The sequence below is a fragment of the Pelobates fuscus genome, chromosome 10 (assembly GCF_036172605.1).
Source record: "Pelobates fuscus isolate aPelFus1 chromosome 10, aPelFus1.pri, whole genome shotgun sequence".
In the NCBI taxonomy this organism is placed as follows: Eukaryota; Metazoa; Chordata; class Amphibia; order Anura; family Pelobatidae; genus Pelobates; species Pelobates fuscus.
The window spans coordinates 136,764,905-136,788,949 of record NC_086326.1 but is presented as its reverse complement, the minus strand read 5'-3'; the positions used below and the strand labels follow the sequence as shown (position 1 = coordinate 136,788,949).

General features: G+C 39.5%; 1 protein-coding gene across 4 annotated transcripts in view; it reads left to right on the top strand.

Annotated features, from left to right (window-relative positions):
• Positions 1 to 24,045, top strand: part of GRID1 (glutamate ionotropic receptor delta type subunit 1) — a 927,065-nt gene that overhangs the window by 878,823 nt on the left and 24,197 nt on the right. For 3 of the 4 annotated variants that reach the window (XM_063433578.1, XM_063433577.1, XM_063433579.1), the window contains 2 exons: positions 12,104 to 12,270; positions 20,612 to 20,852. In XM_063433578.1, the coding sequence (XP_063289648.1) occupies positions 12,104 to 12,270; positions 20,612 to 20,852 (408 nt within the window). Of the gene's footprint in view, positions 1 to 12,103; positions 12,271 to 20,611; positions 20,884 to 24,045 lie in introns of all 4 variants that reach the window. The other variant, XM_063433580.1, reaches the window with a different exon arrangement.

The following is a 24,045-nucleotide window of genomic DNA, read 5'->3' as shown; positions in this document are numbered from 1 at the left end:
ACTCTAAACTTGGGGTCATGGATTCAAACACCATAAAAACCTATCCTCATTACCGTAATGGCTGGGGAAGATGGTTGGGAGCTTGAGGCTTGCTCCTGGAGTTTAAATCTGCTCTCTGATTGGTTGGGCTCTGCCTTTTTAACCACAGTATTAAAAACCGTCACAAGCATAGGGAGCCCATCGTGATGGCCATGAGCTGAGGCTGACAGAGAAGAGCCTTTCATCTTCCCTGCAGCCCAAGCAGAGCCAGCCTTGTTATCTGCCCTTCTTGGGCCAGTGGGGAAATCAAAGACATAAAGTTTATTTTAAAAAAATGTATACAGATCTGCTCGTTTCTCAACCCCCCCACACATAAAATAAAGACCCTTTGCACTACTTTCACACATTGCACTCCTACGCACACTGAACCTCTCATTGCAATCTCTGTGTGTGTGTGTATGCAGCAGTCTTTGTGTGTGTGTATTTTGTCCTCTGTGTATGTATTCAGCAGTATGTGTGTGTGTATTTAGCAGTCTGTGTATGTATGTTTCAGCAGTCTATGTCTTTCTCGATTTAAAGTGGAGTTTAAAGGGACACTATAGGCACACAGACCACTTCACCTCATTGAAGTGGTCTTGGTGCTGTGTCCCTTTTGCACTTAGTGCTGCAATGTTAAACATTACATAGTTACATAGTTACATAGCTGAAAAGAGACTTGCACCCATCAAGTTCAGCCTTCCTCACATTTGTTTGTGTTCTGTTGATCCAAAAGAAGGCAAAAAAAAAAACAGTTTGAAGCACTTCCAATTTTGCAACAAACTAGAAAAAAAATTCCTTCTTGACCCCAGAATGGCAGTCAGATTTATCCTTGGATCAAGCAGCTATTACTCTACATTGAAAAATTATATCCTTGAATATTCTGTTTCTAGTTGCTGTTTGAACATCTGTATGGACTCTGATAAAACCACTTCTTCAGGCAGAGAATTCCACATCCTTATTGTTCTTACAGTAAAAAAAACTTTCCTTTGCCTTAGACGAAATCTTCTTTCTTCCAGTTTAAACGCATGACCTAGTGTCCTATGTAAAGTCCGTTTTTTAAATAGATTTCCACCCAATGGTTTGTATTGGCCCCGAATATATTTGTATAATGTTATCATATCCCCTCTCAGGCGATGTTTTTCCAAACTAAAGAGAAACTGCAATTTTTACATTGCTGCTCTAAGTTTGCTCTCAGTGGCTGTCTACCAGTCAGCCACTAGAGGGCTTCCTGAATTGAAACAGACTCTTGGTCCGGTATCTGACGCTGGACATCCTCACGCTCTGCATAAGGACCTCCAGAATCAGATTTCCCCCCACAGGAAAGCATTGATTCAGTGCTTCCTATGGAGAGGTCTAATGCATGTGCAGCATTTGCCGCGCATTCGCATTAGAGCCCGCTCGTAGCGGGACGTCGGAGGGGGCAGAGCCTAGCCCAGCGCCGAGGGACATTGTCGCTGAGATTAGGTGAGTAAATAAAGGGTTAACCCTTTATTCACTGGGGAAGGGGGCACGCAAGGGAGGAGGAGGCAGGGGGAGCGATAGTGCCAAGAATACTGCTTTGTATTCCTTACACTATAGTATACCTTTAACTGTTAGAAAAATGCTATCTCAGTGCCAAACAATAAAAATGGAAATAGATAAAGCAGATTATTCTACTTTAAGAAAATAATGCTCTCGCCCACAGGGCAGCCAAATTATCCATTTCCATGGCAATGAACCAACTTTTGGAAAAAGAGCAGTTATCTAAATCCAATTGGTTTTATAGTTTCTAATGACAATGAACATGTGTCTGAATTGGTAGTGCTAACCTATTGCATCCCACTTAGTTTTTCTGTTAAATTGTCATGCCAGTGGAAACAGAAATAGAAATAATATGAATGTAAGAATTACAAAAATGTTGCAAAAAAAGTCCGATTTTTAAAACTGCGGTATTCTTAACGCTTATGAATATCTATTGCAGCACCAGAGCTTCCAAAACTCTGTATTTTTTTTTTTTTACCTATGTTGAACTCTAATTGTATTTTTGCAAAAACTTTGCTACTTGAATCTGAGACAATTTCCTTATCAGACCCAGGTTAAATATTTATTTTAAGACTTTGTTGTGAGAGCACCACTCATCAGATGACCCCGAGCATTTTACACAGAGGTCCATTAAACTCTATTTTAGAAGTTTGCTGCTTCTGATAACCTTCTTATATTTGGCTTCTGGCTACATCACTTGAGTTTGTTAATTTCTGCTCTTTACCCTGCACACTGGTACACCTTTGGTGTTATTTTATACTTTGCCAGTTTCTGTATTCCATCCGGCTAAAAGAGCAAACTGCAAATTATCACGTCAGTGCTTAGCTTAAGTTTAAGGACGTTTTACAAATACGCCCTTGCTCCTGTAAAGATACTTTCTACATCATTACTGATACAATGCTTATTTTGTTACATCCAGGTCCAAGACCTGTTAAATAATCCCTTTCCTCCTCCATGCCTATCAAAAGACTTTACTTTCGTCTTGATTTTAAAGGACCACTATAGGCACCCAGACCACTTCAGCTCAATTAAGTGGTCTGGGTGCCAGGTCCATCTAGGATTAACCCTTTCTGCTGTAAACAGCCGCTAGAGACGCTTCCGCACTTCTCACTGTGATTTTCACAGTGAGAAGGCGCCAGCGTCCATAGGAAAGCATTGAGAATGCTTTCCTATGAGACTGGCTGAATGCACGTGCGGCTCTTGCCGCGCATGCGCATTCAACCGATGACATAAGAAGAGGGAGGAGAGTCCCAGCGCCAAGGGCGCTGGAAAAAAAGGTAAGGGATTAACCCCTTCCTCCCCCTTTAGCGCCACGAGAGTGGGACCCTGAGGGTGGGGGCACCCTCAGGGCACTATAGTGCCAGGAAAACGAGTTTGTTTTCCTGGCACTATAGTGGTCCTTTAAGTTAAAATTTAACTTTGTTTTAATAATTTCCAGGGGATTCAATCTTTATTGCTTTAACTTCCTTGGACACATACCTGAATTCATTTCTTTGGTGTATAATAACTCGTGTATCATCCGGATTGTGTATAATTACAGGTTTTGCAAATTTTGACACTCCATGTTCTCAATTAATCTGGATTCTATTTACATTGAAAGATGGTGTATTAAATAGCGAATTGGAGATTTTTTTCAGTTCACCTATACCTTTGGTGCATTCATGTTTGCTATGTAACCCCAAACGTGGCTGTTAAGGCTTACATTTTGCAAATCAGGTTTTCAATTATGCAATATTCACTGTTTAGTAAATAAGCCCAATGGTGTTGCTGCTGTTGTGTAAGCAAATGTGTATTGCTCTTCTATTAACTGGTTTAATTTATCTACATGTCTAATTGATCTACATGTTTGGTTTCCGTTTCAAATTGATTTTTTTTAGCAAGTTAGTTTTCTCAGCCATTTTGTAAAGTGATGAATAAACAAAGGGGAACTATCAAACATTTAACCACCAATTCAAAAACATGCTAAAAGCAGTGCTTCACAATACTTAACATAAGACTCAAATAATTGTATTGCTACACACTGATAGTATTGGATACTGGGATATACTGCAGTGCATTCTTTGTAGAGTGTTAATTTATTCACTTCGTATCATACTAAGTAGCAAAGTAACATTCAGATAGTTAATATGAATTCTATCATTACTGTCACGATGACATGTAATAGGAAATAAATAATGAGTATGTTTGAAGTGGAGAGTTTTAATGGATTAGTTTGATGTGAAACTAGGGACATTAATAATAATATTGTCACAATATTTCACCAGGATGGACACATTTAGCATTCACGTGTTTCCATTGCTTCAATAGAATGGAATGGCATTTGGAGTTCCCAGGTTGTGCAAGTGGTTCCCTGCAGCACCTGTTTATGTCATTGTGGCAGGGGTGTACCTAGAACATTTGGCCTCCTCCTTATGCCCCCCCCCTTTAAAATGTAAAACACACACACACATTTTTAATGAATGTAGCACTGAACAGTGTTTGTGCATCTGAATGTAAGCATGTTTTTGTATGAAAATGTGTAAGTGAATCTAGGGGTGTGATTGTACGTAGTGTTGGCGTTTGAATGCAGGCATGCATTTGTGTGTAGTGCTTTGTGTGTAGTGCTGGCGAGATGCAGTGGTGTGGTTATATATAATGGTGATGTTTTAATACAAAGGTGTGTTTGTAGTGTTGCTTGAATGCAGTGGTGTGCTTGTGTGTAGTGTTGGCAAAATGCTGAGATGTATGCATATATACACATACACAAATATATACACACAAGTACACACATGCAGATACACAGACACACCATCACACACATATACAGAGACACACAGAAACACACGCAGCTACGCAGACACAAACCACAAACACACAGATACATAGACACAAACTCTGACACAAATACACAGATACACACAGATACATAATGGCACATGTGTAGCAAATCAAAATGTACACATTTTGAGCCATCCTCCCATTTCCCACCTGCTGGCTGAGGCTGTTGGGATTTGGGCTTTCGCTCTCTCCCAAACAGCACCACCCTGCGTGTCTCACTGTTAGCTGGGAGGAAGTGACTGACTTTCACTTCCTCCCAGCGCTGCCATTACATAACCACAGACATACACATAATCACAGTTACACACACACAATCACAATAAACAAACACTTAACGACAGAGAGTGTGGCAAATCTAGCCACTTATAGAGTATAACTGTATATTTTATGCTATTACCCGTATTGTGTAGTGCACCGAATAAAAGATCAATGTATGCGGCATTCGTGTGTTACAGCACACGAATACCGCTAGTGTTCAGCCTGGTTATCCACGAACAGTGAATCACCGCACTGTTTGTGGAATAAGCAAAGTAGCGAATGGGAGACCACCCCTAGCAGGTCGTGTGTCTCCAATTAGATACTTTGCAACAATGTATCCGTGCTTATTGAGGTCTGTTGCGGGTGGCCGCCATTCGTGTACCGAACACGTGGTGGAAACCATCTTTGTTCGCGGAAAGCCAGCAGGGTTTTGTCGTCCAGTACCTGGAACCATATTCGGCTACTCGGCAACACAAGCCCCGCTGGACTTCCGAGCCATTCGGGAGTTTTCTGCTTTCGGGACTTTTATTCCCTCAGTTAATGCAACTGTTTTAAACTAAGTGGTCCTGATACGGTAAAATTAACCGTGTTTGGTTATTTGTGCTGGGATCTGAGCGCAGGTTCCCTTAACTGTGCGCTCATGTCCCAGCTATGTAATGAAGGGTTTAGTAGCAGGAATATTATGTCAGTTATGGATTTTAATGTAAAAACTGTATTTCTCTGTACCAAGAGATAATCCCATTAGCAATGCATTCTGGGCTAATTATCTCCTTGGTACAGCTAATTATTTCCTTGGTACAGCAGTGTATGATGGGTACTCTGTCTGTAAAACTCAGTCCCCCATGAAGTCCCCAATGGACAAACCATGTAATGTGACTTGGGAAACCCCTTACATTTGTAACCACATAAATACTGTGACCTGCGATTAAAACCTCAGTTGACCTCCAAGCTATGTGTCGTCTAGTTCTTGGGAGAAAGGGATTGTAACTACGCTACCTGGATTTTACCTACTTTGAACCTGCTTTATTCTGTCTGCCAGCGGAGATACCGTGGATAATCCTACTACTCCACTACAGAGAGACACATAATCCGAGACATACACAAACAATTACATACACACGTAATTACTGACATACACACAAAAATCTAATTTTTACACACACATTTAGTAATTAAGAGGTCCACCCAACTTCCCTACCTTGCTCTGGGAGGACTGGAGTGTATGACTGCAGGCGAGGTGGTGAGTTCATGGTCTTATATGTCAGGGGTCGGAACAATTGGATTGGGTATTATATGGAAGAGAGGGTATTATGTCAAGGCGGAGGTGTATGGCAGGTTGTGTATTATATGGCAGGGAGGGTATTATAGCAGAGTGGGTATTATATGACATGTTGAGGAATATATGCCAGGGTCGGAATTATGACCAGGTGGCGGATTTATGGCAGGGAGGATATTATGACAAACTGGGGGGGTATATGTCAGGGAGGGTATTATGACAAGGTGAGGAGTGGAGATATATGGCAGGGATGGTATTATGACAAGGTGGGGATTGGGGGTATAATGGCAGGGAGAGTGGGGGTATAATGGCAGGTAGAGTGGGGGTATAATGGGGGAACAGGGCAGGGAGGGGAGGGGTATAATGGGAGGGAGGGGGATGTCAGAGGATAATTTACAGATACTGTATTAACTCACCATTTAGGAGAGTGCAGGAGCAACAGGGGCTGTCTCACGATGTGGTGGCTGCTCTTCTCAGCCAGGGTCAGGCAGGCAGTGTAGCAGGTGCAGGGGATCTAGAGAGCCGGACTCTGATCCCCTGCATGTCCAGAGTGGCTGCGGGGGTGAAACCTGGCTCTGCACCCCCTGCTGGTACACTCCAAAATAACCTCCCTGCTGTTTAGTGTGAGTCAGAACACAGGCTGGGAATCATCTCCTTGTGCTCTTACTCACAAACTGAGCGCCGGTCTGCCAGAGCCGCAAGGGAGAGTAGGAGGTACAGAGCGTGGCACCCCCCTACTGAGTGGCACCCGGGGTGGACCGCCCCCCCCCCCTTAGTATGCCACTGCATTGTGGGTGGGGTTACAATATGTAATACCTCCACAGCTTCCTCATTGAGCCTAGTTGGGCTCAACATGTCATCTAACTTCATAGAGTATGGGAACAGGAACAAAACATACATGGGAATTGTGGATGGAGAAGGAAAATAGTTGCGTAGAAGGTGGCTGATGCCTTATTTCTGATGGACAAAGTATGGTAGACATATAAGGGGCATGTATGTGAGTGAAGGAAAGGCAAAGATGGACATTTGATCTGTTGAAGAAGTGACTGGTGGTGAATATAGGAGGAGTTGATCCTGGGTAAGGAATATACAAGAAAAGCGGGAGCAACATATGTAAATGGCAGATGCTAGATATCTAAAAAGAGTATAAAGGGGCTCCTTCTAGTTTTCAAAACATCCTTCTAGCATTTATGTATGTGCAGAGGTCAGTAAAAACAAACAAACAAAAAAAAAAACAAGACACTCTGTTGGGAATGTATGTCTTATAAAAAAATTGTCAAAAACCACCAATCACCTCCATCAAGAGGTTGGCTGAGCCTAATAAAAATTTTAGTCCTCAATAGCTTCATATAACAAGTCATCATTGTCACCGATGTGCAAATTAAAATGAAAACTTAAACTGTGACTGCCATTTTGTTTTCTTTCATTTTTCATTTCCACATGCCGTTTGTATACTAATGCTTATAATCCAGCTATTGCCACTTATATTTTTTGTATTAATTCTGTTTCCTTCCTTGTGCCAAATCTCAATACCTGGGTGCCTCCATTTTCTTCTTCTCTGTCCATGAGGTCTTCAGTTTGCCATTTGTGAGACACTTTTGATGGATGGATTGTGGGTAAATCAGCTTAGAAACTAAAATGGAACTTTGCCTAAGCTCCAGTCATTGTCAGAAAATTATTCATAAAAAATAGACCCTATGTTATCTTATGTATAACTTAAAAACTAAGGTTAATTTCAAAATAGTAGAAACAGAAGAAAAAGAGAGACAAACAGATTCATTTAAAAACAGAACCTGCAAAGTTACATAGGCTCTTTAAAAAAACCTAATAGAGCCTGATGTAGGGTTCAGTGTAGGGATATGGTTACTTGAAGGGTTAGAGGTAGTGTAAGGTATTCGTTAATGCTGTTTTAGGGATATGAATAGTGTAGGGTGAATATTAAGGGTAAAATTAGGGTTTAGAGAGGTGCATGGGCAAAAAATTTGGTTCAGTTCGGCGATTCGGGTAAGGAAAAAAATGTGTCTGCTTCGGCAATTCGGATCAATGGCCTTCGGTTCGGCACTTCCAAAATGCTAGACTTCGGCAATGCGGCACTTTGGCAATTCGGCACTTCGGCAATTTGGAACTTTGGTAATTCGGACCCCAGCCTTAACCCTACCCCTAACCCCTAAACCCTAACCCCTTACCCCTAAACCCTAATCCTAAGTCCTAACCCTACCCCTAACCCACTTCGGAACTTTGGCAATTCGGGAACTTCGGCAATTTGGGACTTCAGCAATTCGGTTCGGTTCGGCACTACGGAAATTCGACAATTCGAACTTTGAACATTCGTAAGCATTCTAATTTCACGGAATTCGTCCGAATTTAAATTTTGAACTAAACTAATTGCACATGTCTAATAGGGTTGTCATATGATTACAGTTAGTGTAAGCATTGGGTTTGGGATATTGTTGCTACAGCATTATGTGGGGGTTGATATATGTAAAATATTATTTAGGTCCCAGACATATTAGGTATTTAACACTCAGGACTGATATATGAATCAATGTTGAGTTCTTTTTAATTAGTTGCACTTGATGTGTAAAATTTATTATAAATACAAATGTGAAAAATCTTTTTTTTACCCATTTTTTCCAATTTTTATTTTATTTACATGAAATATTGTGTTAGATATATATATATATATATATATATATATATATATATATATATTTATATATGGAAAAATAAATGAAAGCTCTTTCTGCCCTTTAAAAAAACAAAAAATAATATGCATGGGAGCACTTGAAGAGAAACCTTTAAAGAGAAACCTTAACGTTATGGTGGAACAAGCCTACAGCTCAAATTCGAGGTGTTGTTTTGGTTCAGAACGTGGTCAATTGTGTCTCTCCTTAGGGGGTTATTTCTGGAATTGAAAAACATATTACTCCTTTTATATTAAAAAAATACTTATTATTATTATTTTTTATGTGCAACTAAAGAAAATCTGCATGGTTCATCTCATCAGCAAGTGACTTAATCACTTAAAGGGATTCTATAGTGCCAGGAAAACAAACCCCGTTTACTGGCAATATAGGTGGCTACAATGCCCCCTCTCTTGCACCCTCCCTACCTCGGCGCTGTAGGGATTAAAACCCCTTTAGTCACTTACCTGAATCCAGCGCGATGTCTCTCAGCGCTGGGTCAGGCGCAGCCCACACTCCTCCGTCGGCCGTCAGGGGAGACCTAATGCGCATGCGAGCTCGTACTAGGATTTCCCGATAGGAAAACATTAATCAATACTTTCCTATGGGGAAAAAATCTGACACTGGCAGAGTGCTAGGGCTTCCAGTGTCAGATAATTCCAGAAGTCCTTTAGTGGCTGTCACAAACGCACCCTACTTCAAGAGTGTGCGTGACGCGGTTGTGGTGGTGAAAGGGTTAAAGTTCACTATGTGTCTGCACTAGACCGTAAATAATGATAAAATCCCCCACCACCCACACTTAAGCATAATAATATAAATATTACTATTTTAATGCTGCCACCACCAAGACAATTTATAAATGGGGTGCCTTGGTCCCCCAGGTAACTTAATAATAAAACCCATCAAATGTAACTTAGCACAATATCTATGTAATTGCAAAAATACTAATTAGTCTCTTCAGGTAATGTGATTCTTTACCAGACAAAGGCAGAACTTAATAAAGGAATATTTGTTATGATAAAAATTGTCACAGTGCATACAAAAATATAGCTGACAATCAAATTAGTTACACCAACAACAGATAAAAACAAAAGGGATAAAATAACAGAAGTCCTAATCACTTACTCAAGTTTTCAATGTAAAAATTCTGCCCCAGGGAGTCTTTTGTAAGAAAGATGGTGACTCACTTAGAATTAGATTCTTTCCCCTTAAGCAAGTACAACGCACACTTCAGTATCATTAGCGTTATACCCTGGGGATTATCAAGCCTCGCCCAGAGGTGTAGACAAGGCATACCTATAGTAACTATAAGTGACCACCCCCTTGTGTTCCAGACCAACATCAATCCAAATGGAAACATTTGGTTCTATCTCCTCTTATATACTTGTCACAACAATAATAATTGCATCTATAATTTGTCTACCATTTCTCCATTCCATAGATATGTCACATATCTTACTTGTGACCCAATATAGCAGACATCCCAATCCCTTCCCATATGGTTAAGTTATGCAAATCATGTTTGGGCTTGATTAGAAGATTGTGCTGGTCACATTCCAAATTTAAAATAAATGAGGCTTAATTATTATTCTGTGGATAAATATTAATGTTTCTCTTGAATATGATACTGGAAGACAAGGCTTGTTTTTTTGTCTTTTCTTGAAAGCTAATGATCATTAACATATCAAAGAAATCCACTCATCAATTAAAATGTAGATTCCATATGGCTGAAGTCAGCTAGTTTACATTGGATCTAGACATCCAGGCCACTTATTTGTGACTTCTTACACCTTATAGAGCTTTTGATTAATCAAAACCCTCTGCTCCCTTTCACATTCCTATGCAATTCACACTTCCCCTTCTGTCATCTGATCTGTACCAAGTGTTCAATTCATATATGCACTACACAAATTACATTAAAATTATATTGTGCAACAATGAATTATCCACCCTTGGCAGGACAGTCGCTGTCTAGTAGACAGCCATTAGAGGCTGACTTAGAGCTGCAATGTAAACATTGCAGTTTCTCTGGAACTGCAGCACTAGGTGCAAAAGTGACACTGCACCCAGACCACTTCAATGAGCTGAAGTGGTCTGTGTGCGTACAGTGTCCCTTTAACTGTCCCAAATCATCACTTATGTGCCCATAAAAAGCTCTCCATATGTACTTCACACAAAGGCTGTGTTTGGAGGAGCTTGAGAGCATGAAGGCTGTCAGGTAGATGCACATACATTGCAGCCTTATAGACATCCTTTTCTGCAGTTTCAGGACTAGTCCTCAATTTGTCGTGGGTGATGTGCTTTGTATCAGTATCACTCCCTCCCAGTCCTCTCTGCATATCTTTCAATGTAAGGAGATATGCTTGTTTTCGTTTGAGATGATTACTAAGCTTCATGAGATTTTTTTTTACAAAATGAGAGCATCAACAGCTTAATGTAGTTGTTATGGTGAGTATAATCATTCCCTGCAGGCATTTTCCTTGAATAGGCAGTGCTTACATTGCCTCTATGTACACCTCCAGTGGCCTCTTCTCAATGGCTACTAGAGGTGCTTCCTGGGGCAGTGCTGCTCAGTGTGCAGCACTGCCGTAAGGGTCTCCACACTCTGCAGGGAGATGCTGGATTTTCCTCAAAGAAATGCATTGTTAAGCCGGGGGACCCGCACGGTGCTAGAAATAAGGTAAGATTTGTATTACTTTTTAAGGGGCTAAGGGGGGTCAGCCACCTAAATGGTGGTTTTTACACTATAGGTTCAGGAATTCATGTTTGTGTTCCTGACCCTATAGTGTTCCTTTAAGTAAAAAAGTTAATCAACCAATATATAAAGTGCTAATAATGCATTAAACCAATGTCCAAAAATAGACAATGAATTTTACTCTTTTTTTGTGTTCATAAGAATTAAGAAACATTCATATGCACAACAGCTTGAATGCAAATTATGGATGTTAATGTAATCTGAATGCATATCCTAGCACTATGTTCATTTGTATTATATGAATCATCCCGTTTTGATAAGACCAGAGCTTCTCACTTTAAATCGTTTGTGCTGAACTGGAGACGAGAAATATGTATGCACACATGGAGCGAAGATAGTCAGGACCTGCTGCAAATTCATGTTTCTATGCATTAAATCCTTAAACCATCTGTTCTTCAATACATTGTATTTCATGGGGAAATTAAAAAAAAAGTATGATTAAAAAAGAAATAAAGATAAAATCACGATTGATTTCTAAAAGCAAAATGATGGGTAAGATGATTCAAGATTCCTCTTATTCATCGCACAAATACACTGGGTTACATATCAATTAAAAATGACATTTCATCAAACCATGTGTAGGTGTTTGAATGATAGTGAATCTTCAACCCAAACAAAGCATCGTTACTAAAGCAGCAAATTTAATTTTTCTTTTTTTAATTTTATTTTAACTCATAAATTGTCTTCTTTTTGTGCTTGGGATATGACAATAAATAACATTGTTCTCTCAGAGTTTGTAGTGTTTTTTATTTTGTATTATTTTCTTTGTTTCAGGCAAAAAAGGGAAACTATGCTTTCTTATGGGATGTGACGGTGGTGGAATATGCAGCGCTCACAGACGATGAATGCTCCGTGACTGTTATCGGGAATGCCATCAGTAGTAAAGGCTATGGAATAGCTCTGCAGCATGGAAGCCCGTACAGAGATATCTTTTCTCAGAGGTAACGGAAGTGTGTCTCTATATGTTGTGTAGCATAGGTTGAACAATTGCTGTGGGATTTAGGAGTTCTTTTATTGTTAAGCATTCTTGTATAATTTTTGGTTTATAGAGGTTTTATGGGTTACTCTGAGGACCATAATCTTTGATGTTCGTGAATTGATTTGGCCGAACCAAATCTTGTCCACCGACACAAGTCTATATATTATTTCTTTAAATTAATTTTTGTTTATTTATTCTACATTTTTTTATATTTGTTTGACATTTATACAGTACTCATTCTGCCTGTAAGATAATTGCACTATAGTTGAAGAACGAACCCACCTTGTAAAAGACTGAACCTATTATACAATATTTTAATATACTGAAGCTTAAAAGTTTAATTGGTGTAAAATAAAGGATAGATTGAAGTCTCTGTGGAAATAAAAAAACAAAACAAAAACAAGATGATCCAACGCTATAGTACATAGCTGTGATGCCTGTTGAGTTGTCAAATCCATGTTTAGTATTGCTGAATCCTAATTAAAATAGCCAAGTAACCTCTAAGTTAAGAATCAATGTGTGGAAGGATTTGTGCAAGATGCAAATTGATTTTATATTGCTTTATGGTTCAGAGCTGTAAAACTCTAGAGGATAAGGGGACCTTTCCTTTGTGATAAACGTAAAACACTGTTCAAAAAGCAGACTTTACTTCTGAAGATGAGGTTTAGTCTTTGCCTGCTTTGTTTGGCAGTATCATTAAACAGTATAAGAAGTCGGTTGGTTCATGGGACAGGATAAGAAAAGGACTTATTTAGCCAGTGGATTTGATGTCCATCAACAGTTCATCGACAGTCTCGATTGAGCATGGGTTTCCACAAATTGATGAATAGTTTGTGTTTTAAATCACGCCACTGGCACTTCACGTTTACTTTTAGCCTGCCGTTTCCTTTGTATTTTTTAATTATATTTTTTTCAAATAGGAATTGTCTCTTCTCTAAACAAATTGTCTCCATGTGAACTTTCTTTGAAATGTCTATTAAAGATTCAGCAAATGGCATCAAAATTTAATCCAGTCTAGGCGTAGCCGGGGTAAACATTGCAAATAGAGACAAGGAAAAAAATTGTATCATTTCTCTTCTTGTTTGTTTCCTCTGCACTGAATGCCAGAAACAAACAAGCTTATAACAATGGTTGACAGGGATTAACGATGGCAGCGCCCAGGTGTAGGATAAAGAGGTTTTTTAATTTAATATTATTTTTCACACACAACAAATACATGCATGTTTTATTATAGGGATAAGTGATTAAAATAGTAAAAATACTCAGATGTGACAGTTACCTTTTAAAATGTATTAAATAGCCTGTTTTTTCAGGATGCTATACAATGGTAACTAATAATGCACAATTACATGTTCAGAATGACCATTCTCATGAGCTTACAATCTAATAGTTCAAGTCATTTTTGCAGAGTGGATGGCAATATAACTCAAAAGCATCATGACATCTGGCATCATAGGAGTTGTGCTTTGGATGTTCCACAAACATCAGATTCTGTTAAGTTGTTCAAAAGTGGTTTGACAAACACCAGCACTCGTACAGGTTTATTAACTAAAGTGAGAATTCAAATATAATATCAAATTCAAGGCTAAAGTAATCAGACTGGAAGCATAACAGACTTTTTTTCCCAGTTCAGCTATTTTTGCCTTGAATTTGAAATTCACTTTGAAATCATTTTGAATTCTCACTTTTAGCAAATAGCCGAGTCTGATGTTATGTAACTTTTTTGTAATCATGTTTTACAGTAATGTTTATGGTGCTTAAAGGGACACTATAGTCACCAAAAGAACTTTAGCTTAATGATGCAGTTTTGGTGTATAGATCATGTCTATGAAGTCTTCCTGCTCAATTCCCTGCCATTTAGGAGTTAAATCCCTTTGTTTATGCAGCTCTAGTCACACCTCCCTGCATGTGACAACCACAGCCTTCCAAAACACTTCCTGTAAAGAGCCATCTAATATTTACACCTCCTTTAATACAAATTCTGATTAATCTAGAATGCCTTATCTCTTGCTCTATTAATAGCTTGCTCGACCCTTCAGGAGCCTCCTGTGTGTGATTAAAGTTGAATTTACAGAGCATGAGATAAAACGTTTATAGTAAGTTACATCTGATTGAACATGAAACCATTTTGTTTTATGCAGGCTGTGTGAGTCATAGCCAGGGGAGGTATGACTGGGGCTGCATTAACAGAAACAAAAGTGATCTCACTCCTAAATGGCAGAGAATTGAGCAGTGAAACATCAGAGACATGATCTAGATACCAACACTGCTTCAATAAAGGGGCACTCCAGATCCCTAAAGCACTTTAGCTTGCTGAAAAGCTTTATGTGTGAAGAGTATGTCCTATTTTTCTAATTTGACAGGAATTGACACTTTTATAAATTATACTGGTTACACCCCCTGGCTTTTCAAGCAGACAACATGTCTTGTTACTTCCTGGTTTGGTTAGCTTGGTTGCACTGTACTCAAGAGGTAGCCCAGAGCACTTGCCTTGCAAATACTTCTCATTGAGTTGCATTGGAAAGTCTGTGATTGGACAGTCACAGAAAGGCTGGGTGGGGTTAGAAGTGGAGGGCTTGCAAGCTGTTTTTAGATATAACTCCAATGAAAATATGAATAATTAAATGCAAGCAAGTTTTCATTTGGGTTATAGCTACAAAACAACGATTTGTATTTAATTTGTATTTGTGCAGTAGAGTTTCCATTTAAGTTAAAGTTAGTTTGGTGACTATCCCTTTAAAGTATTCTTTTAACACGCAGTAACATGACAACTCTGTTTTAAAGCAGTTTTAAACATACATGGACTGTTTCTTTTTAAGAATCATCCTTAATAAATATATTACACTATGTTTGTCCATATTAGAGTCTTTACCAGCAGAAAGAACATTTTAAAAATTAATTAGAGCCTATGTGTAGAGCTGTGTCAACTTCATGGACTCTTTGTGAAAATTACCAATTGCTCTTTGCTGTCTTAGTCTACCCATTTGATTCAAATTCTGTTTTTGTTTTTTTTTTTGTTTTCTTGTTTCTAATTTTTACTTTTTTTCATCCTGTTTCCAACCTATCACTGTAAATTTGTTTTTGTGATAACCCTACAAACTAAAATTAGCTTGAATGCGGAAAAGTAAGCCAGCTGGCATAGGACTGCATGTCAGATCTGGCCTGAAAGCATAAACTATACATCGAACTCATCGTTAAGACCTTGTACAGAATGATTAATGTACTCAGCACCTACTCAGCAGGAAAGCTATAATAATGGGATGAATTCACTTTTTATGTCAACGAGAATTATTTTCTTTTTTATATTACTCTTAGATGTTCAATATATCTCAGCAGATAAATAAATCAATATACACGATGCTTTTTTAATTTTACATTCAATGTAAGTATTTTAGAGTTGTTGAATTGTTTATTTTTTGTTTATTTTTTTAGGTTTCTTCCATGTTAATTTATTTCCTTGTTATCTAAAATGACCATATTTAATCTATTGTATGGGTGATATATGGCTAATGTGTAGCATAGGTTTGTATTTTAAAATTGTCGTTGCTGTGCAAAATACACCTTTTATATATAATAAACCAAATGACAGTAAGCATCATCATACTGATAATTATTGTCTAAAGGCAACTCAAAAGGCAAACCCAAAGCAAAATAGATGACCTGGAATAATTATCCAATAACATTTTGCGATTTGAAAGTAATTTGTGAAAATTTTCCATTAAAGGATCACTATAGTGCCAGGAAAACAAACTTGTTTTCCTGGCAGTATAGGGTTATTAGATCCCCCTCCCCACCCTCAGGGCCCCCCTCCCACTGGGCTGAAGGGTTTAAAAAAAAACTTCTGCCACTTACCTTTCTCCAGCACCAGGCTCCCTCTGTGCTGGTGACCTCTCCTCCCCCTGCCGACGTCAGATCCGATTGCGCATACGCGGCAAGAGCCATGCGCGCATTGAAACCGCCCATAACAAAGCATTACTCAATGCTTTCCTACGGACGTCAAACGTCTTCTCACTGTGATTTTCCCAGTGAGAATCGCTGAAGCGGCCTCTAGTGGCTGTCAGTGAGACAGCCACTAGAGGCTGGATTAACCCTCTTCTCTGAAACTGCTGTTTTCAGCTGCAGGGTTAAAAACTGGAGGGACCTGGCACCCAGACCACTTAATTGAGATGACGTGGTCTGGGTGCCTATAGTGGTCCTTTAAGCAAATAACTCTGTCTGATGAATGATTGTTTTCTCTCTGCTACAACAACAACCTAATTTTAAAAGCACAAATTCTACACATAGATCAGTAAATCTCAGTATTGAGATCCAGGTGATTAATATTCTGCTTTCAGAGACATAAATATATCAAGAGATATCATTTTCAAAACACTGAATGAATAACGTAGAGTTTATTAGAAATATATGCAGTTTGAAATATAGATTAATTCAAAACCTATGAATAGATTTAAGATTAAAAAAAATAACTTCAGTGTTTCTTTAACCTCTTCAATACCATGTAAACTTTATTTTACAATTTTAGCATCGCATTTATATGGAATATTGGATGTATAGCTCGCATATAACTCATATTAAAATAGCATTTGTCTATGAATTGCTACTCCATGAGTTTCAGTGATACGTCTAAATTAAAATCAAGTAAAATTAGACATCGCTAAAGTTAAGTTGATTAATGTATCCTTTATAGTATTATTAAGGGATAAATGATTTTAGATGCTATTTGAAATGTCTTTTCATAGAATATTTCACAAATATTTGAAATAATACCAGATGGAAAAATCAAGTTTTTGTCATACACAATAGGTTATGTTACGAACTATTATGCGTTAATTATTGACTTTTTACTGATTCTCGATGAGCGATTAACATGAATGCGATCATAATCTCACTTTTCATTTTTATCAACAATTTTACTATTTTTGATTCGGAAAAAAAGTGCCTTATGTCTTATGATAATGATCACGCTTATTCAATCACAATTATTTTGATAAAAATGTATCTTTACATTAACAGAGCCACTGGATACTTCTCAATTTAAGCACCTAAAATGGACTGATAAAACACAAAAAAAAACTTTTATAACTATTAGCCAATACCAATCACAAGCAGAATTAACACCACAAACTCATCCCTGGTGTTGATGCTCGATTAAAACATCAACTAAATTACACTGAAGAATTCTTGCAAATCAATTAAATTAAATAAACAAGAGATAAGCACTATAACAACAAAACAACATAGAAAAAATTCTAACACAGCAAGTAAACACTAGACATGTGGATATTAAATCCTTCTATCCATAAATGATATAGGTTTTATTATAAACTGAAGGGCACCAAATTCATAGTGCCCAATAGGGCAAGTTACACAGAAAAGCCCCCTTGAAAGGGTTGGTAGTAACCCTTTAATAACGGAGACTGAATTGGAGCCCTATTCTAAATGGTTAAATACTTCTGACTGTAGTAGTGCCATGATGACGAGTAACCCTCAAGCTGTCAAACACAAATGCATTCAACTTTTTTGCTCTATATACTATTAGTAGCCTGAGAGTTGAACAAAGAATTTCAGTAAAGTATGGAATTAAGTGACAGATAAGTTGTCTTAATTTGTTAATTTAGTTTAATGAGTGCTTCAATTAATCATAGTTCAAGAATATTTTTGTACTATTAAAGGGAGTCTCCAGTGCCAGGAAAACATATCTATTTTCCTGGCACTGCGGAATCCTGCAGTGCCCTTCTCCCTCCCACCCAGGGGCGGGCTGAGAAGGGGAGCAGGGAGGCAATTGCCCCCCAGGCCGCCCTAAACCCAGGGGCCAGGGCCGCCCACACCCAGCAAAAAAAGGAAAAATCTGAATCCCCTGCTTCTGGCTGAGGAGTCAGATTTTTCAACTTACCTGCAGCCTGCAGTCAGTGGAGTCGGCCGGCCTCTCCTGATGATGTCAGGAGGAGGGGGCATGACTTCCACTGCTCTTCTCACAGGACCGCTGGGGAGTCTGGGAGAAGAGCAGAGGAATTCACGGCCCCTCCTCCTGACATCATCAGGAGAGGACGACTTCACTGGCTGCTGCTGGTTGCTGCTCCTGTTGGTTGCTGTCCACCCCTCCCTGGCCTAAGGTAAGACTCAGGGAGGGGGGAAATACACTAGTGTTTTTTTTTATTCCCCTCCTCAGCCCTGTCCCCTCCTCAGTCCCTGTCCCCTACCTCAGCCCCTGTCCCCTACCTCAGCCCCTGTCCCCTACCTCAGCCCCTGTCCCCCTACCTCAGCCCCTGTCCCCCTTCCTCAGCCCCTGTCCCCCCTCCTCAGCCCCTGTCCCCCCTCCTCAGCCCCTGTCCCCCCTCCTCAGCCCCTGTCCTCATCTCAGCCCCTGCCCCCACCTCAGCCCCTGTCCCCACCTCAGCCTTAGTCTGCCCCTGTCCCCACCTCAGCCCCTGTCCCCCCTCCTCAGCCCCTGTCCCCCTCCTCAGCCCCTGTCCCTCCTCCTCAGCCCCTGTCCCCTACCTCAGCCCTGTCCCCTACCTCAGCCCCTGTCCCCTTAGTCAGCCCCTGTCCCCTTAGTCAGCCCCTGTCCCCTTAGTCAGCCCCTGTCTCCTACCTCAGCCCCTGTCTCCTACCTCAGCCCCTGTCTCCTACCTCAGCTCCTTTCCCCTTCCTCAGCCCCATGCCCCCCACCACAGCCCCATAACATCCCCACTATAGCTCCTCTCCCCCAATTGCAACCCATATTACCCACACCACAGCCCCTTTCCCAAATTGTAGCCATCAACTTGCTTCAGCCCCTATCTCCCCGTACATTTCCTAAACCCCCAATTACAGCTTATACCCTCCACTACCACCCCCTGTCCCCCACTACAGCAGTGTCCCCTTACTCAGCCCCTGTCCACTGGTTTTAAAAGTGTAAAGTTTGGGTGTGTGTATGAGTATGTCTGTGTGTGTGAGTATGTCTGTGTGTGTGAGTATGTCTGTGTGTGTGAGTATGTCTGTGTCAGTCAGTATGTCAGTATGTCTGTGTCAGTCAGTATGTCAGTATGTCTCTGTGCGTGCGTTAGTATGTCTGTGTGTGTGCATCAGTATGTCTGTGTGTGTGCATCAGTATGTCTGTCTATGTGTGTGCCAGTATGTCTCTGTGTGTGTGCCAGTTTGTGTGTGTGTCAGCCAGTATGCCTGTGTGTGTGTGTGTGTGTCAGTATGTCTGTCTGTCTGAGTCAGTATGCCTGTAACAGTGTGTCTTTATGTGTGTGTCTGTGTGAGTACCAGTATGTATCTCTGTGTGTGTGTCAGTATGTCTGTGTGCAAGTATGTCTGTGTGTGTGCCAATTTGTCTGTGTCAGCCAGTATGCCTGTGTGTGTCAGTATGTCTGTCTGTCTGAGTCAGTATGCCTGTAACAATGTGTCTTTCTGTGTGTGTCTGTGTGCCTGTCAGTGAGTGTGTGCGTGTGCCTGTCAGTGAGTGTGTGTTTTTTAGTGTGTGCCAAATCAGCAAGTGTGTGTGCCTGTCATTGATTGTCTGTTTAGGTGACTGCTTCCTCCCCCCACACACACACACTTTCAATCACATGGGAAAGGTGTTATTACTCTCCTCTTGGTGCAATGGGCCACTTGACTGGATTTGCCCCCCAGGCCTAAGGCTGCCAGCCCTCCCCTGCTCCCACCCCCCATCCCATGTTGCTAAAGGGGTTAAAATCCCTTCAGTGACTTACCTGAGTCAGGCTCGGGTCTCCAGCAGCCACCTGTCTGCCTTCCTGCCTTCCTGCCTGCTTCCCTGCCTCCCTACAGCAGACGTCAGCCTGCGGGGGAGACCTAATGCGCATGTGTGGCAATGGCCGCGTGCACGTATTAGACCTCTCCATAGGAAAGCATTATTTAATGCTTTCCTATGAGGATTCCGGCGATGCTGGAGGTCCTCACGCATAGCATGAGGATGTCCAGCGTAGTTTAAAACACGGAGATCTTAACCCTGCAAGGTAATTATTGCAGTTTATAAAAACTGCAATAATTACACTTGCAGGGTTAAGGGTGGTGGGAGTTGGCACCCAGACCACTCCAATGGACAGAAGTGGTCTGGGTGCCTGGAGTGTCCCTTTAAACAACAAATGGCTGATGCTTATTTTAAATGAAAGAAAAAACTAACTGTCACGGAAAAGGAATAGGTAATGGTAGAAATTTGTTGCAAAAGTTATTTGTGAGTCCAAAGGGGATAGAAGTAGCTATACAATGTACGGAAAAAAAAGCTAATAGTTATATTTTAATACTATAGTGTGGTGTCCTCATGCAATTTATTGTCCGTTCTCTTGTTTACATTGCAGGATCCTCGAGTTCCAAGACACTGGTTACCTAGATGTTCTAAAACAAAAATGGTGGCCAAGAATGGGACGGTGCGACCTTAACAGTCACAACAACGCACAAACGGATGGAAAGGCCTTGAAGTTGCACAGTTTTGCTGGAGTCTTCTGCATTCTGGCAATAGGATTACTACTGGCATGCTTGGTAGCTGCACTGGAGTTGTGGTGGAACAGTAACCGCTGTCGACAGGAATCACCAAAAGAGGTCCATAACTACTATTCTTATTATATAAAAGGTACCTTAGGGAGATGCATCATTGGAAGCAGTAACCCAATTAGTAGATGTAGTTATGCAATGACAACCTACAGCACTATTAAAGGGGTGCTTTGACTAGAGATATAAGTGCATAGGCACCAATAATGCATATCCCTATACAATAATGACAATGTGATCGACGTTGACAAATTAAACCATAATTGTGCTTTATGCTTACAAGTTGAAGCAGTTTCACAATTTGCAAGTCTATCTGTAGATGTATAGTTACAGTGCTTCAACCCAATACAAATATCCTAAAAGCCAAATGAATAAACAAAATTAAAATATGAATGATTTTAATTTTGCCATCTCTATTACAGTCTTCCCATTCACTGACAGTAGTAATACGCTGATTCGGTTGGGTTGCGTCTAATGCAATTTAAACTAATAAAAGAAATTAGTGAAGGAGGGTGCATTCATTGCCGACTTTTCTGTTTAGACATATGCGTTAATTGGGACTCCAGTGGTTTCCATTCTGCATTGCTAAATCGGAAAGTAAAATCTAAGAAACATGAAAAAATAAGCGAATTGTGAGCACAGTAAGACAATGCTGAATGTTGTCATGCATAGAACAACCATCCATTTCCATCAATTAAACTTCTTAACAAGCTAACCTTTCCAAGAGATTTTCTTTTGTTTAGCAGATGTTTCTAAACAAAACACTAACATTTGACTAAAGAAAGTATTTGAGAAGCTTAGGCGTGTGCATGTATAAATATTGGCATATTTTTAAATTAATTTATTTAATTGGTGTTTGTTTTTCTTCGCGAAAATTACTCAAGTAGAAATCTTTGATTGATGCTAAACGTCTGTAGTAGTAGAATATTATTTTTTTACCGTTTGCAGCATGATATTCCTGATCTTTTAAACCAAACATTAGCAGCTCCAGTTTATCGATTATTGGAGTACTTGTTTAGAAAGTGGGATGTTTTCCCCGCCATCTCATTTAAAGTTTAACTTTTATATAATTTATCATTTTTATTTACATTTTTTAATCTATATCATTCTAAACCACTTAGAGTAAATGATAAATAATGAACATATGTTTGATGATCTTGAACATATTCTTGATATATTTCAAGTTATTTTAAGTTTAAAAAACCCTTTATATTCTGTGATAAGCTACAATTTTATCAAAACCTCCAGTTGTGTTTTTCTTTTTTTTATTTGAATAACTACATTGGTTGTCTAGATTGTCAATCCACATACCTTGGAACAACTACAAAATTGGATGGCCCCAATCAAAACATGTCTCAACGTTTGACAGAGATGAGATGCAAGTGGATGTTGATAGACACTAGATAAATGGGTGGTTGGTTGGATGGATGGATGAATTGGTGGGTGAGTGGGTGGATGGATGAATGGACAGACAGACACATAGTTAAACAGTTGTACCTGGAAAAGAAAGCTATCGAAACAGCAATTCATTCATATATTTAATTAATTCCAAATTCAACATAAAGTTAAAAGAACCCAACTGTGAACACGTTTGTGGCCAGTTGGCACTGTTTACCACCTATGTTGGTGAATGGAGAGGCAACCGTTCTGATTTCAATTAATAGTGATCACATCGAGCTGTCCTGAGCTCCAGTTTTCAAAAATGTTAAAATGTGTGTAAATGCTCCATTATCAGTCATGCTATTAAACCTCTCTTAGCCATATTGTTGAGAAATGGCTGATATGCCCCTGAGTACCACCATTGAGTGTTAACAGCATGTTTATATGTGAATATAAGCTGTTAATTATGCCAAAGCAATCACAATCTCACCATTCTCATACTTCTGACAGTATATTTACCATCGTCATTTCAGTGAGATGGGATTATTAAATACATTAACACATTATTTAATCATCACACAATTAGAAAATTCTAACTCAAAAGGGAATTCTACTTCACAAAAATATGTTCTTTGACAAGTAACCTATACCCTATGAATACTGTTTATTTGCACATCAGAATAACATCACAAAAAAACACCCATGTGTTGTTAAATGGAAACTATAGTGTCCGGAAAAAAAAGTTGTTGGGCTTTAGGGGACACTTTCGATGACACTGGATGTCTGAGGACGTCCAGCGTCAGTTAAATTACCAAAAGTCGCCTAACCACCTGGAAACACCTTTAGTGGCTCTGGTAGACAAAACTGCAATAATTACAATTGTAGGGTTGAGGGACCTGGGACACTTCAGTGAGCTTAAGCGGTCAAGGTGCCTATAGTGTTACTTTAACCCCTTAAGGACCAAACTTCTGGAATAAAAGGGAATCATGACATGTCACACATGTCATGTGTCCTTAAGGGGTTAAAGGAACACACGTATCAACATAGATTTGGAATAAAAAAATGTATTTGTTCGTTGTTAAAGTTGCTATGTCAGCATTGTATAATTAATGATATGACTGAAGCTACATTTTAGGTTGATAATATTTTCTAACTTTGACAATGTTACTGCCAAAAAGAGGCTGTGACATTTCTGGATTGTGGTCTAGGTGAAAATACACAATTCTAAAATAAGTTCGGAAAACATTATCAATTTATACCAGTGCTAGATTTTGAGCAACCTTGATGTCTAGATTGTACTTGTTTCTTGAATCCATCCCAAAAATGAAACCCATGTAAGAGATCTTCATCTTAGAATTATTAGTAACTTGCTCTATGGTTGGAGCAGAAGACATTCCACATCTGAAATTCCGGTCAAAGTGCTTAGACCCACAACCCATGGAAATGTTTCAGCTCCATTTTACATATCAAACTCAATATATCAAACTGATTTAAAAAGTAAAAAAAAAAAAATACCCAGACATTAGCAGACTTATAACATGTGTCAGATATGTGTAAATACCATGCCTAACTAGGAATAAAAAAATAAAACTGTTAGCTACTGGAATGAAAGTAACACAGAGTGGCCCCGTGGTCTCATTTTATAAAAGTGCTGATTTCAAGAAAATCAGAACTTTTGTAAATAAGCTGTGGAGTTGCTGAGATTTAAAATGTCGCTGAGAGTTGGAAGTGCGGTCTTCCTTACCTTCTTACTTGTTGTGAGTGCTTGCTCAAAGTGAAAGGCAATGCTTCTCAAAGAGAACCATTGGATCCAATGCTTCTATTGGGCACAGCACGGCAATGCTGCATATGCACCGTAGCACCC